The 20990-nt window shown below is 35.5% G+C and overlaps 1 protein-coding gene across 1 annotated transcript in view; it reads right to left on the bottom strand.

The window, feature by feature from the left end:
* LOC125646912 (uncharacterized) overlaps positions 1–20990 on the bottom strand; it is a 324296-nt gene that overhangs the window by 4693 nt on the left and 298613 nt on the right. The window contains exons 385-395 of the mRNA XM_056139838.1: positions 20305–20565; positions 19835–19957; positions 16602–16856; positions 12043–12066; positions 11730–11824; positions 8946–9007; positions 8368–8543; positions 6954–7053; positions 3634–3650; positions 3011–3155; positions 1253–1425 (exon numbers count right to left, since the gene is read on the bottom strand). Of these exons, the coding sequence (XP_055995813.1) occupies positions 1253–1425; positions 3011–3155; positions 3634–3650; positions 6954–7053; positions 8368–8543; positions 8946–9007; positions 11730–11824; positions 12043–12066; positions 16602–16856; positions 19835–19957; positions 20305–20565 (1431 nt within the window). The remainder of the gene's footprint in view (positions 1–1252; positions 1426–3010; positions 3156–3633; positions 3651–6953; positions 7054–8367; positions 8544–8945; positions 9008–11729; positions 11825–12042; positions 12067–16601; positions 16857–19834; positions 19958–20304; positions 20566–20990) is intronic.

Here is a 20990-nt window from a genome sequence, read left to right as displayed (position 1 = left end):
GTTATTCGATTTCCTTTCCAAAATACTAACAGGCGCTGACGTTTTCTCATCTACGGTTGAGGTACAGTCGTCCGTACCTACATTTACGTATGTATAAACTGTTCCAGTCTGTGCAATATTTTAAGATATTCCCATACTTGAGAACCATATATTGGTTCGGTTCCTTGCCCCCCCCCCCCCATCTCAAAACAGTTTTCTCCATCATTTCCCGCAGAAAAATCACCTATCTCACACCTTTTCCCAATGACATAATTTATCCCATTTTAGAAGAACTTCACCAACAAATGAACCTTTTGCTGGTGGATTTATTCGACAACAAACACAACAATTATTGTATGGCATCGTTATCAAAACGTGGGTTCTGTGTCGAATACAACAATAATTTTTGGGTACTCGGGGACTTTTTTCGACATTTTCACCCAGTCGGCAGTAGTGCCCATGAAATTTTCATTGTGATAATGAATCTGCAATTCACAGCAAATCTGAAAATGTTTGTCCTTGGACACATCTGCTATAATGCTCTTTGAAGGGAAAGTACTGTCAAAATTGACCACAAAAATGAGAAAACAGTGATTTTTGCCAAATAGATCATCTAATTGAAAAAAAAGAGCACAACCCCGTTGTCAGTGAGATTCAGAAGCTTTATGATTTGGAGATATTTGAGTGCATACAGACAAAAAGGTAACCTCAAATTGAAAACTTTTTTGCCAGAATTCTGAATCTCGCTATGGGTCGATTTCTTGAGAAAATCAATATGATTCTTTGCGAACATAAATCATAGATATTGATGAGATACCAGGTGCCCCATATGATAAATGCAGATGCGTGCTTGCCTATGCATGGAGAACTTTTAAATATATATATTCAAACTAAGAGAAAAGAAAGAATCAATTTTTCTAAAATATAACAGAATTCTATGAATGAACCCATTGCAACATTTCCGTTAAGGATTGTTATAATTAATACTTTTCCGGATATAATGTTTAAAATATATGTTAATGATGAAGTATTCACACGCTGATACAAACTTGAAATTCTTAACCGATCAAGTCATTGTTTTGACATGATAATCTAACTTCTTCTTTCTGAAAGAAACCTTTGTTGACCGAATATAGGACAATTCTATGAAATGGGACAAGAAATGAAACACATGACAAACTGATAAAAAAGTACGGAAATATTTCGTGATTATAAGAACAAAAGTATGTAATTGAAAAGATGATTGCTATGGCAAGTGACAGATAATACACACTACGAGGTTCTCTTCCTGTATTGAAATCATCAAATCCATCATTCCCACGTCTCACTGTCTGCATAGTGGTTGTCCCTTCCCAGAAATTTGGCGAATATGGAGTTCCCTGTCTTCTCCAACTGTCAATCTTCGTTGCTATTCCCGAAGAAAAGTACTTCCCTGGACCCCCGTTCCTATCATGTTTAAATAATTAGCATAGAATCACTTCATTTTACATATAATCATCTCTTGTTACATATACAAACAATAATTCACCCATAAACATTAGTTCATACATGTAAGTTGGTAGTGCCAGTCAGGGGATATAATCAGATACTATTTCAAAATTAACTTTGAAAATCAAGTGTTATATATATGATGTTCGGTGATAAAATGTACATTAATTCAGAAAATATATGATTCTTTATTTGAATGAACATAAACGCCATTTTGTTTCGTAAAAGAGTACGTTTTTGCAAAGAATTACCTTCATGTATGGATTATTTTTTTTTTTTTTTTTTACCAACTTTCATATAACATTAGAGTTACATTGTAGTATGTGATAATCCCATTACAGAGTATACAACATAAAAATTATCTTCATGAGAAGTTTCCCGTGTATATTCTATACAAACATGCAATGATTCTGAAGGACTGACTGACATTTGTTTTAGTCAGTCGGATGGGACTGGTCAATTTTCTAAAACAGTTCGGAAAACATACTTCTGGAATCTTAAACAAACATTTGGCATTCCTCTGTATATATCATATGAACCAGTTTAGTATATATGAATCTCACATAAGTGTTACAATATTGTCTGAGGCATATCAAGTTAAATTCCGTTATCTTATTTTAATAACATGAACGAAATATGTTTATTTATTTCTGAAAAACTCTGGTGGACTGGTAATTTTTTCTGCAGACTGGTTGAAATTATACCCTATCAGCCAGGCTGGACTGGTGACATAAAAAGTTAGTTTCAAGCCCTGCTTATTGTTATAATGTCTTAGGTCATGGCACGGGCGGGCTCGAACTCACGATCTACCGGTGAAGAAGTGAACAATCTACCACTGAGATACCGCGATTGGTTTTTATCCAGCAGTTTTGAAATAGAGTCACACTACCATACAAAAAATATGTGTTGTTTTTTAACTAGGAAATGAGGAAGGTGAAAATAGGAACAAAATATGATTTTCGGTCCAACATTCAATAAGCTAATATCTGCGATAAATGATTGTAAATTTAATGTCATCAATATGGGAAGTGACATGCTAAATTTTCAATCATTCATGACTATTTTATCAATCAACAGGGAATGAGAGACTTATGAGAAAGAACGTCACTAGCTGTCGGTGAAATACCAGAAATTTAAACCTATGCTTAGCGCTCAAAGCCGTCGCTATAATGGCTCTTTATTGTGTCAACGCCTGTCGCGACACGGGACCTCCGATTTAAGGTCATATCTAAAAGACCCGTAAATCTCACTTTTAAATGCCGAGCGTTTGTCGAAGAAGCAATTTATCACTACTTATCAGGGCTCCAAATGAACATATGGTCTGTGATTTGTTAAAAGTCTCGTCTCAATACGAGTGAAAAACTCAACAAACTAACAATGAACTGACAGATAAAAACAAATAACGGCGCACTATTTTGAGAAAGATTCGTGTTTCACTAAAATCATACCACAGGCTAACCAAGCGTTGATATTTGAGTAAATGGCGTTTAATGTAGCATGTATGAGTTTTTGATTAAGGAGTATCTGCATTTTCAATACTTACTCAAAACCATCCTCAGATGAACCCAGAGAACCACCTGTTCCTTTACTCCGTCTCCAATACACACAGATAATGACCATTACGAGAACAGCTAAGAAAAACAGCGGAATTCCTATTCCTAGTCCCACTATGAGCTGAAAGTCATCAGCTTTAAAAAGAGAAACATTTAGACTTACAGCAAGTTAAATCAGACATTACAATGAATTCATGCTTACAGATCCTTTCGTTTTACATATCATGAACTATTTACATATAACGTATGACGAATCAAGAGTGTTCGTCACAAGTATTTCGCTACAAGCGTATTTCACTGCAAAAGTATTTCCAAGATATGGGCTTCCTCTCAAGACTTAGCGTATTGATGAAAGGTGAAGATTACGATCAGTGATCAACAGTCTCCTGCTTGATAATAGTAGGGAACTGAAATGTTTGTTATATTACAATTATTAGTTGTGTCCTTTTGACATTCGCATTTGATGTCACATTACACTCAGTGTGAAGTACTCTTTAGTTAACAAGTGCACCACAATGCATGTCATGTACCAGAAAGAATTTTACAACAAATAATACAAAAGATAACGTCTACATAATTATGATAAATGACCAATTCTCAATAAAATACTTACAATCGTCTGTTATCAACCTACAAATATGAGGAAAATAGACCTTTAACAAGTTTACTTCATGAATCACAATAATCCTGACATTTGATGTAAATGCATAATATCACATGTCAGCTTAAAATGGATTGGTGTTGATGACTAAGACTATCAGGTAAATACAAAATATCTATATGTTTATTAACATGATCAAAATGTTACCCATCCAAGGATCTCCTGGGACCCCAGTCGAAGTAAGCTAATGAGGTATTAAGATAAACAAAAGAACCCTGGTGAGGTACTGAGATAAACAAGATAATCTCTGGTGAGATACTGAGATAAACAAGATAACCTCTAATGAGGTACTGACATAAACAAGATAACCTCTAATGAGGTATTAAGATAAACAAGAGAACCTCTGGTGAGGTAGTAAGATAAACAAGAGAACCTCAAATAAGGTACTGGGTATTATTTTATATTTGAAATACTGTATTATTTTATATGATACATTTGCTGCATGATAGTGGGGGAGATATGAACATCTCCAGTCCAAAGACTATTTCTACCTACGTAGCTACTTACATGTATAGCTACCTAGGTATTTAAACCTACTCCAGGTAGCTATTTTTACCTACTTTTTTCTTTACTTGCATATCGTGGCCAAACGCAGGAACAGCGCAATCTGGTGTGTATCAAATTTCTTGGTTCACTTACACTGACGTTGAATACCACAAAAATATTGGAAAAGTAATGATTACTTTCCAAGCTATGAAATTTGCATCAATAACTGCACTCAGTTCCATTTTCTAGGAGATTAGGATCAAAGCTACATGTACGTGATAAAAAGTCTAGAATGTCTTACAAATCTGTATTAATTGTAAAGTTTACCTTCATACATTTTTACATTAAAGGTTTTGGGGACGATTTTTCATGCATTTCCTCTACATTATCCACACTCGTAAAGTTTTTAAAATTACACTCCGAATTTTGTCGTGCACATGCACAACATGATACATAAAACGACTGATCTGTTTAAAAGATCTGCCTTAATTTTATTGATTTATATTTTTAAAAACAGGTAAAAGTAGGTAGAAGTAGTTACTTTAAGTAGGTTTAAATACCTAGGTAGCTATTAATAGCTACGTAGGTAGATATAGTCTTTGGATTGGACCTGATAAAGATTTATTCATCCAAGAAAAATTATATTCCTTGTGGGCAACGCCAGAGGGGAATATGATTTTCTTGGGTGAACAAATCTTTATATCCGAGATTCTCCCGAACATTCATGCAACAAATTGTTTATTATACTGAAACAAAGCAAGGTATTAAAAATGCATTTGAAATTGGCATGGAGTCCGCTCATCTATATACATTGTATGTAGCTGAGATCGCCCTAACGGTAACACCGCGCCGTTAACGTATTAGAAAGTACAAACAAGAGGCCCACAGGCCTTATCGGTCACCTGAATACTACTGAAAAAGTATCACTACTTCCATGGGCTATGAAATCTAGAAAAAAATTCCTGTTCTGAATATCTAAGCTAAATTCTAATGTTCAGCAACAATAAAAAACAAGATGTGTTCTTAAAACTTCACTGCCTTCAAAAGTGCATATACTGATGAAAGGCTTTAGATAATAGGTGTATTAACATTAAAACATCAAAACATATGACTGATTTGGACTCATCCTTAAGTCATAATCCTGGGTTTTGATTGAAATTCCCCATTTTTTGTACATCCTTTTCTGCTATTCCTAAGTATACATTTAGATTGTATACAGCATCAGTAAATTTACACATAAATACTATACACAAAGTGTTGCTCCACCCTTGGGTCAGAACCCTTACTCCAGGGATCATCAAATTTACAATTTTGCTAAACGACTATCTGCTCTATCCATTTAGTTTCAATTTAGTATCAACAGCACTAAAGAAGATGTTATTTAAGTGTTTTACACAAAAACACTATATAGCAAGTTTGGCCCAACCCTGGAGTCAAAACCACTACACCAGGGATCATGAAATTTACAATTTTGGCAGAGTCCTTCCTGTTCTCCATCACCATGCATTTAGTTTTTCTTACACGTGTGCGGTTCTAGAGAACAAGATTTTTGAAAATTTGTCAATTTTGGGCAGTTTTTGCCCCGCCCCTACGGCCCCAGGGGTGCAGAAATCCTGAAATTTACAATTTATGTCCTCCCTGTTCCAAAGATGTTTCATATCAAATATGAAAATAATTGGAATGATAGTTATCAAGAAGTGAAAAATGTCTATTGTTCACACATTTAATAACTGACCAGTTTGGCCCCACCCTGATATCAAAACCCCTACCCCTGGGATCATCAAATTTACAATTTTGGTAAAGGACTACATGCTCTTTCTAAATATCTATTTAGTTTCAATATATTATCAACAGCACTAAAGATGTCATTTAAGTGTTTTACACATAAACACTATATAACAAGTTTGGCCCCATCCTGGGGTCAGAACCCCTACCCCGGAGATCATGAAATTTACAATTTTGGCAGAAGCCTTCCTGCTCTCCATCACCATGCATTTAGTTTTTCTTACACGTGTGCGCTGCTTAAGAAGAAGATTTTTGAAAATCGGTCAATTCGGGGTAGTTTTGAGTTATCCTTCTGAAACTAAAATTTTTCGGAATTTTAAATCTATTTTCGGTCACTGTGACCGTGACCTTTGACCTATTTTCTCCAAAATCAATAGGGGTCTTTCTTACCTTTAACCATTTTTCTCCAAAATTAATAGGGGTCTTTCTTATCTGGTACCCAACACTATATCAAAGTTTCATTTGATTAGATTGTAAACTTTTTGAGTTATCATCTGGAAACCAATTGTTAACGCCCCCCCCCCCCCGGCCGCCCGCATCACCAAACCAATAGCCGAGTTCAACTTCGTAGCAACTTGGCTAATAAAGTGATATGATAACCAGTTTTTATGTTTCCATTCTCCATGAATGCTGATTTACTTGCTTGTTTTTGCATCAACCAATTAAGTGTGTATAAGAGACCCACATATTTTGTGTCTTACGAATTATGAAAGTAAAAATGACTCGGACTTATTGTGACGTCACAATAAACTAGGTCTACCTTGACGTAAATTCAATTTATGGAAAATGCGAGAGTCTGCCAAAGGAGTGGAATATGATGGGGAGTTATGATGTTGGAGAGGGAGATATGAAGTTTTATCAGCCCTGGCATGTGACTGTCTACACCAATCAGATTACGCGTTGCATTCAGTTCTTATATTGAGGTATAATAGTTCAAAATATTGCATGATATGCAGTAATTATCAGATAGTGAGTAAAAAGACTAAGGTCAATGTACTTACGAACAGGAGTAAGTATTCCCGCTTTCTACACACTGCTCGCCTGCATTGCATGGGTTGAAAATAACATAGACCTCACATCCGGATGTGGATGCTGTTATATCTGTAGTAAAATAGCATCAAGTGTTCATAATCACATAACATTAAAATGTAATTGGAGTTTGGATTAATTTGGGTGCCGGATTTGAAAATGTAATACACTTGTAACATTGCATATTAAATTAGATCTATGAAAAATGGAATTCTTAAATTCTGACTTTAAAGAATTATTACTGAAATCTTTCTCCTTCATGAAAAGGTGAAGATATAATAATGAACAGTGATTAATCTCATAACTCATATAAGCAATACAAAATAGAGAGTTGGGCAAACAGGGACCCTGGATAAACCAGAGTTTGGATCAGATGTATAGGAGGAGTAAGCATACCCTGTCGACCGATTATTTTAATTATCATCGATACTCGTGTCACAGAGATATTTTGCATAATATTGATAATTGGTTCTGGGCTTTTCCACTCCGTGAAAGTATGTAATTTGGTATCTAGAGTTCGAAATGATACCAGGTAAATTATCTTAACTTTAAAAACCAGCTTTACACTCACAACATATTTCGTTTTGAATGATTGTCCACATATAGTGTTAAATACACGTCGCAGGTCGATATCATGCAAGGTGAAGATAACGAACAGTGATCAATCTCACAACTCCTATAAGCAATACAAAATAGATAGTTGGACAAACACGGACCCCTGGACACACCAGAGGTGGGATCAGGTGCCTAGGAGGAGTAAGCATCCCCTGTTGACCTGTCACACCCGCCGTGAGCCCTATATCTTGATCAGGTAAACGGAGTTATCCGCAGTCAAAATCAGTGTGCCAAGAACGGCTTAACAATCGGTATGAAACACGTCAGACAGCATTTGACCCATATAATAATTGTTATAATTATATTTATTCAGGAAAAACAACACACCAGAGAAACAAAACGACATGAGACATGTCAAATACCATTTCACCCAATGATAGGTTGTATTGACGAACTAGATCGTTATAACGACCATAGAATTTGCGAAATGCTGACTTCAATCAAGACTGTTGAAACCCCTGTACCATCAACTTGTTTGTCAGTACTGAGTAGCTTACCTCGATTTAAAAACTGACTATATTCAGAACAAGCTCTTGCATATCGAATCAGTTGAGATATATAAACACCATATGCAGGTGATAATGGGATATTGATATTGCTACATAAATATGGGTAGTTGACGATGGAGAAGCTGAAATCATCCCGTTTGTCATACGGTTGAGTATCATGTAATACATTAACAATTCATAACACGGGTATGCGGAGACCAGTTTTGTAAAATGACTTTATAAAGTCCGTAACATGCCATAATTTTGAATTTGTGGTACATACTTGTTCGATTTCCACTCGCGTCCACCATTTCTACAGATAAGAGGCCCAGCTTTGTACCATCGTAAACTATTGTCGGCGCTGCTGCAGGAAGACTAGTCACTAACCGGGAAATCTGCTGGCTGCCTGCGGTTGTATCGTTTGTGACGATTTCGTGGTCCACAACCGTACTTCCAATTCTATTTTAATTATATAAAATAAAAAAAGATACACAGAGACATAGCTTTACTAAACGTCTTCGTGTATCGTTTTTAATTTTGTTTACCTATACTTTTACCGATCAATGCGAAAATAATTCTCTCTCTCTCTCTCTCTCTCTCTCTCTCTCTCTCTCTCTATATATATATATATATATATATATGAAGATTATATGAAAAAGTATATATTACGAGTACTAAATCTTTACTATTCTTAGATCCACGCCGTATACTCTGCGTAAGGTTGTAGCGATTTTGAGTGTATCTTAGGATATCATTTTAATTAGACTGGGTGTTTCGTTTTCAATTTTTATACACACACACACACACACACACACACACACACACACACACACACACACACACACGTGCAATCAATCTTACCTAATTACTAGGATGACAACTCTGAAATATACTGTGATGGTCTTGTTGTAGTAGCTGTAAAGCTGAAAAAGACAACAAAATAACCATGATAGAGATAACAAAATAACCATGATAGAGAGAACAAAATAACCATGATAGAGAGAACAAAATAACCATGATAGAGAGAACAAAATAACCATGATATTTTTATACAATCTTCATTTCTATTGTAAAAGTATGTCAATGAAAACAGCCACCTTTTTATCATTTAAAATTGAGAACCATTCGTTGAGAACATTGACATTGTTATAATTATATTTATTTAGGAAAAACAACATATCAGAGAAACATAACGACAGAGACATGTCAGACAGAATTTGACCCAATGATAGGTTGTATTGGCAAACTAAATCCTTATAACGACCACAGAATTTGCGAAATGCTAATTCTAAACAAGACTGTTGGAATCCCTGCACCATCAACTGGTTTGTCGGTAAAATTCTTTGAGTTAAAAACTTACAACACGCAGAACAAGCTCTTGAGTATTGAATCAGTTGAGAGATGTAAACACCATATACAGGTGATAATGGAATATTGCTACATAAATATGGAAAGTTGAAGATGGAGAAGTTGAAATCATCCCGTTTGTCATGCAGTTGAGTTGTTACTTTGCCGTTAATATCTACTTTCGATAAAATATCCAAGTATGAAGCAGAAGTGAACGACTCTGTGGTGTCTTTTATTTTGAGTTCACTGGGATATACTGAATAGACATATGGATGAAAATTAATAGTGTTAATAGATTATACGTCGTCGATGTGTCCAGGGGTCCGCGTTTGCCCAACTATCTATTTTGTATTGCTTATAAGAGTTATGAGATTGATCACTGTTCGTTATCTTCAACTTGAGTCTACATGTCGAATTGAAGACCACAGTAAGATGTTTTTTTTTCTTCTCACGTAAAAGTTTTTGAATAAATTCTCATACATATGAATATAAAAACAAGTCAGCTTACAAGAAGAACAATTCGTGCCCATGAGGATTCCAACAGACTGTTTGAAAACATGATCACCAAAGACCACGAAGGTGTTGTCAATGAGGAATCCAACATATTTTTTATTTCAACTTCAGAGTATTTGTCCGTAGAATCTAGGCAAACTACTGACAAACAAGCTGATGGTACAGTGGTTTCAACAGTCTCGATTGATGTCAGCATTTCACAAATTCTATGGTCGTTATGACGATCTAGTTCGTCAATACAACCTATCATTGGGTCAAATGCTGTCTGACATGTTTCATACCGATTGTTAGCCCGGTCTTGGCACACTGAGTTTGACTACGGATAACTCCGTTTACCTGATCGGGATATAGAGCTCACGGTTGGTGTGACCGGTCGACAGGGGATGCTTACTCCTCCTCAGCACCTGATCCCACCTCTGGTGTGTCCAGGGGTCCGTGTTTGTCCAACTATATATTTTGTATTGCTTATATGAGTTATGAGATTGATCGCTGTTCGTTATCTTCACCTTTCATTAAGTGAACCCTTAGTTTCTCCAACATAAATTAAGCCACATAGGTTTAACTCAATAGCGTAAACACCTTTAAAATATTTAGAAATCAAATATATTTTCGTACAGAAACTACGTCCAGTGAGATTACTACTAAATTAATTTCTAGTGATTAGTATGTCACAAGTTTTATATTTTTTTTACAGATCATTTTGAGATCGAGCACACGAGATTTCAAAAGGAATCATCAAAAATATTTCTCGCAGGAACATGACAATCTTTAGTTTGGGTGTATGAATTTTGATTTCCGTACCAAAGCTGTCAGATGATTATTTGACTGTACATACGACAAATCTTTGATATCCCGAAGGATAATCCGAAAACACCATCCAAACTGTTAGAGCCTGTGCGACATCATTTTATACTGGGCGACGTGTCAGCCAGTATTGTATCATTATTGTGTATATTCATGAAAGAGCATATATCGGGCGACAAGTATCCTCGGGGACAGACTGTCCACCAGAAGAGATACGTGCTCGATGGTTAAATGAAAAGTGAAGATTACAGTGATGAATCTCATAACTCCCACAAGCAATACAAAATAGAAAGTTGGGCAAAACGTGGACCCTTGGATATACCAGAGGTGGATCAGGTGCCTAGGAGGAGTAAACATCCCCTGTCGACCGGTATCATAATGTCTAGTCTTTAAATTATCACGAGAAATTGTCTCGTAAAGTGTTTAAAAGTCATACGTTTTGATGTTGATTTGAGAATAGATTTGTGATTTTAAATTTACTAAAAGTTCATTACAAATTTTTAAAATCCTCGTTTGATTTATTCCATTATTGACATATGTTGTGATTTAATATGTTTGAAATTTCTCCTTCACAGCTGTTAATATTTTCGTGAGGAGCAAAGTACGGGAATGGTAAAACATTTACTGAATCCAGCGGTACATCTATGTTTGGAAGGGTTTTTGAGAAGTTTAGGAATTCAGTATCGGTACGGAAACCCATATTCATTCGTCCCCATTGACTTGGATAATAAATGTGTTTAATACTAAAGCACTATTTTGAATTTAAAAAAATCATCTTCTGAAAGGGGAGTTGGAATATAAATATGATTACTAAATGTGGAATTAATGGCAAGTTTGTTTAAAATACAGTTGTAATAATGAACCTTAGAAACAAAGACAATGTTGTTCCTGCTGTGTCAGGGCTTGATACATAGAAAGGGGTATATGTATTATCATCTTTTCTTTGGTAATCTATTCATAAACGCCAGTCTCCGTACTTACGGTTTGTTCCATCTTTTGTTTCGCAGCATCATAGTCACTGAGATCAATGGTGGTGTTGAATGTTAAAACCACTCCAATTTTCACTTCATTTAATTCTGTTAAGATAATCCTATAGTTTTCATTTATATTTTCTATATATGTGGTTATGGAACAAATCACCGTAATACACATTTACAGTAGCTTATATTTAGATGATCGATTACATGTTGTATTTAAGACAGTAACAGGACATGGCGAAACATTTGTTCTTCACAACTCTCATATCAAAGATAAGTTTGATTTAAGATGATATTAATTTCCTATTAAAACTTACGTGTATTGTAAGGATCTTCTTTCGCTGAAATGTAAATGAAAGCCATTAAAACATTGCTGTTAATCTTAGGTAAAGAGTATTTTATTTGGTCCTTGGATGAGATACTGACGTGAGTAGCATAATCATGAATAATACCCTACATGTCATCGTGTGGTGATTTTCAAAATTTATTCTAAATAAAATCTCATGTGATTATAATGAATTTCAAATCTTTTGCGACATAAATGAAAACAATAACAAGAGGTCCATGGGCTACATCGTTCACCTGATTCACCTTAGGCCTGCTGTTGTGCTTTTAAATCTTTATTTGCGTGAAAACATAAAGGGTCCTGCCATACCTAAACATGAATTCGCGCAAGGTGGGAATGTCTTTTTATCAATATGACTAACATGGTCTTGCTGTTCTTGGAAAAGGTCAAGATCACATAGATAATGATATGAAATGAAAAGTCTTGCCATAAGAAATCAATATGTAAAAGATAAAAAATCGATCTGAAATATACATTGGATAGGATAACTTTTGAGAAGTTGGTCATTACTCAAGGTCAAGGTAACAAGATCAAACACCGTGGTACAGTGTATCACAAGGTCTTGTCATAAAAAATCTACATACAAAATTTGAAATCCCCTCCAAAAATGGTTCAGGTTGTATTCAACAGGTTATGTTTTCTTAAAAGAACGCCAAGATAACAATGTCAAAGACCATTGTATGAAATGAAAGGACAAGCAATAAGAAATCTAAACATGAAAGTTGTAACGCTTTGATACCGTATATCAGGTTTTTTACGTGTCATGTTTTTTCCGCGAATCAGAACCTAAAAGAGCATATTAAATTTACGCGAATTAAATTTTCACTATTTCAAAGTCATCGTGAAAATATAATTCACGATTATTTAAATTTATAAAAGAAATCAGCTTGTGAAAGTATAACTCTTAATTTTTTATGTAAAAAATTCACACAGTGAAACGATTTACAAGATTTCTGAGTTACTGATCACACAACGACTTTGCATTCAAGTAAATAAGCAACTTACTGCTGTATGTGACCGTGGTAATCGACCCCAAGGCGTTACCCTATCTATTGTACCTGTATTAAACGACCACCTGTCTAACGCGACCAACGACCGTGATTTTTACAACATTTTCGTGTGATTTCATGAAATTTTACCTTTATTCAACGACTATACATTTTTCGATTATAACGCGATTCCTACTTTCGATTTCAGTCGAGCATGACTATTCTGGGAATTATCGTCCCCAACACTTTCGTTTTAAAACGCACTGCTAATAGTTCGGTGGTGATCTTGTTTAATCAACACACTGACTCAATTATTATACCCAAGCTATAAACTGGTTAACGTATAATCAACACAGGATCAGATGAGGTTAATTAACAAAACCTGAGGTGGTTGTTTATTTAATAAAATCAAGAATCGGGGAATCAAGGCCGTTGTTTTCATAGTTGTGAATTTTAACAGACTTTGAGATATGCGTGGTAGATCGGCAGTAAAACTTTATCATAAAAGCAAACTTTGTTCAAATTTACGCGGATTTATTTTCCGCGATTCGGAAATCGTCGCGAACAAAGCGAAAATTGGATAAACGCGGTATACGGTATATGTAATATTAAACGATATGACTAATTTGGGCCCATCCCAGAGTCAAACCCATGGGGTTGTGAAGTTCACAATCATGATATATTCTTTTAGGCTTTCCCTAAATATGTATCCATCCTGGAACAAAACCCTTAGCAATAGCATCATGAAATTTATAATTATGGTAAAGGGCTACATGCTCATTATAAATATTCATTTATGACACCTTCACTAATTTTTCTTTCGAATCCTTACGTATTCCACAAATCCGTAAAAGTACACCGATTGTTACGATTTAGACACGGATACCGATGAGTGATTTATGAATGCCTGCGATTGACTACAAGTCGGGAAATCCGTAAGGACTCGTTAGAAAAATCCGTGAGTGTGACGGTGGTATTAATCGTAAAGTATAAGTATATATTCGTAAAGTAATCGTGTTTATACATAACGCGCTCGTAATGACCCTGAACAATCCGTAAAGCGATTGTAACCCGACGTGAATGAAATAGTAAATATCACTTAGGTATTCATGATAATCCGTAAACAACTCGTAAACTATCCGTAACATATCGTAAAATAACCGCAAAGATTCTTTAAAAAAAACCTTTTACGAGTGTTTTACGGATTCTTACGAGTTTACGTGTTCTTGCAACCAGTTTACGATACTTAGATTGTTACAAGTTATTTACGGGCTATTTACGGGAAATGAAATCCGTTGACAATTGTAAAAAAAAATTTGACATGTCAAAAAATTTGCCCCAATTTTCACGGATCCTTACGAGTGAGTGCGAATTGTGACGATTTATTAACAGATAACGACGAGTGATTTACGAATGCTTGTTATTGACTACGAGTTGGAGATCCGTAAGGACTCGTAAGAAAAATCCGTGAGTGTGAAGGTGGTATGAGTGTCATTGTAGTATCAATAATATTGAAGATGTTTTTAAAAATTTTACAGGTGGATATCATATTCCATTTTTGGTCCCACTCTTGAGTTAGAACCTCAACTTAGGTTTTGGTTGAGACCTTTCTGCTCTACATCACTATGTATTTAGTTTTTCTCATGAAAGGTGAAGATAACAAAGAGTGATCAAATTATTTGTTTGTTTACATGAGAACATTTTGTATCATAACAACATGACAAACATGCGCTCCCGTATGACGTCATTGCATGACTGTTATAAATAGATCACGGATATACTTTAATAGAAAATGGAAAAGTAGTACACCACCCCAGGATTTAAATATTGGTCTAACTGGCGATAATGACGGTAAAACACCCATAGTATATCAGAATTACTGATAGAATCCTACCACTTCCAGTAAGAAATAATTATTAAACATTTAAACACGAAACCATCTAGCCCATTTTTTTTTGCATTTTGCACTGATGCTTTGCAGTTTTCTTAAAAAGGTTTGCTTAACAGACGATTCTATCAGTAATTGCCGTGTACATTAGGTTATGATTTTTCACACAGTGTATAAAAAGTATCTAAAAGTATGCTGCGTAGTGTGCTACTTTTGCAGTTTTATTTAAGGGTGGGACAGAGGAAAATCGGATCGACAAGCTAAATGGAATGTTTTCCCCGTTAAACAAAATTGTCAATGAATGACATCAACATACCTTCAGAATATCAATAATTTTTTTGCATTTCACATGAATATTCCATATATCCCATATCATATCTTTCACATTTTGTCGATATTTACATGGCACACATTAACAAATTCCTTGCCTGTGTCAACGTCAGTCGATGTATAGTCATGACGCAATCAGTTTACTTTCATATTGACCAGACAGAAATTACACGACAGCAGTATAACATTTCGAATTTCTTTGGATCTTAGTAGCTGCATATTTTATTTTATGCATAAATAAAACTTACATAAAAAATAAAATCGGAATTTAATTTACTTAGTGATATACTTATTTCAATTACGACGTCATATTGTTTCGCGGATTTTAACCCAGTAAAGATTTTCATAGCCTGCATTAACGTACCCACGTAATTTCCTGTATATTCCAATACAAAACATTGATCCCCAATTGTCTTCCCACTCTACGCGGAGGACCATGATTTGAACAAAATTGAATCTACTCTATGTCAGCAAAATTTCATGTTAATTTCAACTTTTCTGACACAGTGATTCTTCCAAAAAAAGATCTTGAAAGATTTTTCCGATCTAACAGCCTGCAAAACTTTTATTGTGGCGCCATCCTACGCCATGTGAATATTATTTGAACAAGCTTGAATCTACTCTATATCAGTACACTTTTATGTCAATTTCAACTTTTCTGGCTAAATAGTTCTTGAAGAGATTTTATAGCTCCTCTATATCCGCATGTAAAACTTTTATCCCTTATTCTAGCCATAACCCGAGACCATGATTTGAACAAAATTTAATGTACACTAGATTAGTAAGATTTCTATGATTCCACTCTATTTTTGTCTTTTCTTGATTATTACCTCTTTCAAGGGGGCGGAGTGACCCTTATTTTGAACAAATGTGAATTCCCTTTACCCACAGATGCTTTCTGCCAAGTGTGATTGAAATTGATGCAGTGGTTCTGGAGAAGGTGAAAATGTTAAGTTTACATTCAGACAGACGACAGACAAAATGTGATTAAAATTGTCATTTAGGCTAAAAAGTAAGTGTCAAATAATAAAAACTTTAAAGTTTTAGTTCTGTCAAGAGAAAAACATATACTATACGTAATCATGTAAGTTCGTTGGGTTCATATTTCTTGGATTTCTGAGATTGTACAGTTTCTATGGGATGCAGTTTCGTGAATAAGATTTCTGTATATTGAAACATTATATAATTTCTATGTTTCGTATATTTCGATGCGGTATAAAATTCTTGGGATAGAGGTATCCTCAAAATTTACGAAGATCGAGTCCCCAAGAAATCTAATGATTCATTAATACCTGAATTAAATTCAACCTAGATCTGACTCACCGATACAGCCCGTGCTGCTGTTTCCATAAATACAAACACATCTAAATCCCCCATTATCATTCACACACTCTTCCAGGGTTGAGTTACAATTATGTTGATTGGTTGTGCATTCATTGTCGTCAAGTTCACAGTTCACACCGCTCCATCCTGACTTGCATTGACAAGTTCCGTTACTATCAATGCAGTCATCCGTGTTAGCCTCTATACACGTGCACGGACCACTACAATTCGTGCCATAAAATGTGGTGTTGCAGCCTAGCAAATTAAAAAACATATCAGCTAGTATTCTATACCTTTCAAACTTTCTTACCTCACTTATTAACTTTTATAAAAACATTTTGGAATTACTTCAACAACAACAATGCATAGATGAAAGGTGAAAACAACGAACAGCAACCAACCCCACAACTCCTATAAGCAATAAAAATAGATAGTTGGGCAACTACGGACCCCTGGTCACACCGAGGATTCCCTGTCGACTGGTCACACCTGCCATGAGCCCTATATCTTGATCAGGTAAACGGAGTTATCTGTAGTCAAAATTAGTATGCAAAGAACGGTCAAACAATCGGTATGAAACACGCCAGACAGTATTTAACCCAGTGCTAGGTTGTATTGGCAAACTAGATCGATATAACGACCGTAGAATTTGCGAAATGCTGACTTTAAACGAGACTGTTGAAACCCCTGTACCATCAACTTCTTTGTCAGTAGCTTGCCTCAATTTAAAAAACTGACCATACGCAGAACAAGCTCTTGCGTATCGAATCAGTTGAGATATATAAACACCATATGTAGGTGATAATGGAATATTGCTACATAAATATGGGAAGTTGACGATGGAGTAGCTGCAATCATCCCGTACAATTAATTGCTAGGATAAATAACTTTCAATACTGAGTTTAAATACTGGAAGAAAAGGTCCATCAAATAGAACTAACTTTGCTTTCGTGCACTGAAAAATGTTCTGATCAAAAGTTTTATTATGAAATAATCAAATTCAAAAACAGATAGTGAGATGAATGAACTCCCTAAACATACTTCTTTACTTGAAATCATACCACAATATCAAGTTGTGCGATGTGCAGATACAAATGAAGAATGTTATGAATGATTAACAGATTTGATATGTATTTTCATTGATATCTTCCTTTCGCGATTAATGAGTTTTATATGTTAATTAATTGAGTAATTACTTAAACCCTCAGCGATCGAAATTTGTAGACTACCTCTATTCAGATGCCCTACCTTTACAGTCTTTTAATCCCGATGAATATAAAAACGTAACATTATAAGATTTATTCCTTTCACATGTCCGCCAAACGTTACGAAATTTGAAAACTTTAACTTGATCTGTAGTTAACCACTCTGAAACTACACATCAAGTTTCTGATGAACCCTCTCAAGCATTACAGAAAAAATCTTAAAATCTTATTGACGGACAGACAGAGCAGAAATATACATGTATAGTTCTCTTCGGTTTTACAAATCTTTGATAATATTTACTACCAAAAATGTCATGAAAATTATCTCTCGTTTAAATTCAAAATTGTGATAGATGTAACCAGGCGATCAATATTTTCTCTATATAGATCATGATAATCGGAATCATTTTCTGCATATGAAAGGAGATTGATTGATTGATGTTTTTCCGCCACACTCAACAATTGTTCAGCTATCTGGTGGCGCCCAGTTTTTATTGGTGGAAGAGAGAACCCAGATACGATGTACCTGGGAATAGACCACCGACCTTCCGAAAAGTTAACTGGAAAACTTTCTCACTTACCGGCGCGAGCGTGATTCGAACCCGCGCCGACAGAGGTGAGAGGCCGTGTGATTTTGAGCGCGATGCTCTAACCACTCGGCGACGGAGGCCCCCATATGAAAGAAGATAACGAACAGTGATCAATCTCAACTCCTATAAGCAATACAAAATAAAGAGTTGGACAAACACGTATTTCAGCCAAGATCGTATTGGAGAGATTGTCTTTGGTGTTATTTTCCAAGCCAAAGCAAGTTCACATAATTCCCATAGGTTCTATATGAAATTAATCACAAAATATGTTTTAGGTACATCTACGTAATAGTTTCAAAACATTCTATTGGTAAATCATTCGTTCTGTTAATGAGTTTTAATTTGAAACCAAGACGTTCATTGATTTAAACGTTTTGGACTAATTATGCATCGGATACCTTAGTTCGCCCTCATACACCTGAACGTCAGTTCGATCTTGGACTATAATATGTAACATGTCTTGCTGGTGATTGTACATTGAAAAATGAAATTGTATTTTCTGACTATTTGTACATGGAACTACTTGGTTATATAGTAATATGGTTGATTTGTGAACGGTGATGATAACAAACAGTGATAAATCTCAGAACTAATGCATGGGATACAAATAGAGAGTTGAGCAAACACGGACCCCTGGATATACCAGAGGTGGTATCAGGTGCCTAGGAGGAGTAAGCATCCCCCATCGACCGGTTACACTCGCCGTGATCCCTATATCTGTATATAGTACGGTAAGATGTTTAGTTATTGCTGGGTGTCTTCATTGCATCACCAGGGCTACCTATGTTTTTTGATGTTCCGTATTGCACAGTGAGTACCTCCAGTAGTCTGTGTTGTAGGTGTAGTATGCGAAGTTAAGCTTTGAGATTTACCCCGGTACTTTGTGTCAAGGTTTGTGAAGCTTCAGTAGTATTATGGAGTACCTGTGTTGTAGTGCTCTCAGAGGTTTGAGAAGTACTTCCGGTACTTTGGGCTACAGTTTGTGAAATTACGTTCAGTTGCCTGATATGTTATATTTGATAACAGGAATATTATATAAACGCAGCCTTATCACGGTAAAGTAATTTCCATTAAAGGTGTAAAAGATTTGTATTATCAATACAATATTCACCAAGAAATAACAAAAATTATCACAGTATTCTTTTACAGTACTGCATACAAACCCATTTCCAAAGCAGTCAGTTAGCTTATGATCAAGCATGCAGTAACTAGTGTATTGATTTTATTAACTCATCATATGTTATGAGATTGATCACTGTTCGTTATATTCTCCCTGCATGTATATTATGTACAGAGACACTATATTCAGAATCGCTGAACTCTTTGTGTCGTTAGAGGTTTCCTCAATGAAAGCTGGCGTTATCATGGACAACCCAATAAACCATGACATGCAACGTGTTCCGATTTTTCTATACAAATCTACTGAATTTATAAATACCTGTACAAATAAAGCCATCTCCGCTAAAGCCTATCAAACAAGTGCACGTAAAACTGCCTTCCGTGTTGTTACAGGTAGCGTTTGTATCACAACTGATTGGTCCAACCATGCATTCGTTCACATCTAAACAAAACAAAGATAATATCATACGTTCTGATATGTTTTCATTGTGTGATATTTATTAAAAATATTTTTGAAAAATGAATTTCAATTTTGAAGAGTGTCGTCACGAAGTGTCGCAGTTCCTCCCCAACTGTCTTTTCAACTGTTTCTTATATTTGCATTTCTACTTTCATTTCTGTAGTAATGTCCTATCGTTAAAATACATGTATGCCCTGTATTTGTAAAGAGTCATGCACACATTGTTCACAAATACACCGACTTCAAGATGGGATGGCTATCATTGTATTTTAAAAAGATATCAAAGGCAAACTATTGAAATGTAAATATAAAGAAAGAAAATAATGAACCTTCGCATAAGCCACTGGGACCCTTCTGAAACCCTGAGTCACACGCGCAAACATACGATCCGTTGGTGTCGGTACAGGTTGCATTTGCTCCACATATTGTAGAATTGATAGAACACTCGTCGATGTTCTTTGTACAGTTCTCGTTTGTCCATCCCGGTTTACAAGCACATGACCCGGTCTGTTTGTCACATGACTGTGTATTATTAATGTCACATGTACAGGATTCAGCACAGTTTTGACCATATGTAGTACTTGAACACTCTGAAAGAGAGAATTATACACATTTGCGAAAAATATGTAAAAATCATCTTATCCAAAAGAGAATCGTATATAGCTCCAGATCAAAAGTACAGATCCTGAAGCGTGCTACTACACCCCAAAGCATTTCGTTGCGTTCCGTGCAAACCGTTCACATTTCCGTGCAGACCGTTCAGCGTTTCGTGCAAACCGTTCACCGTTTCGTGCAGACCGTTCAGTGTTTCGTGCAGACCGTTCCGTGCAAATCGTTTCGTGCAAGAATCGTTCTGTACATGATCAAGTCACGCCCATAGAAACGTGCAGATCGTTCAAACCACGCCCTTAGAAACGTACAGACCATGCATGTCATTTGGGTCTGGAATTTAGGACAGGTAAACATTGTTGGGGATTTGACCAATTATTTCAAAATGTCTATAAGACGGATTTTC

This window comes from Ostrea edulis, chromosome 6 (assembly GCF_947568905.1).
Source record: "Ostrea edulis chromosome 6, xbOstEdul1.1, whole genome shotgun sequence".
NCBI lineage: Eukaryota > Metazoa > Mollusca > Bivalvia > Ostreida > Ostreidae > Ostrea > Ostrea edulis.
This window is presented reverse-complemented; position numbering and strand designations above follow the sequence as displayed.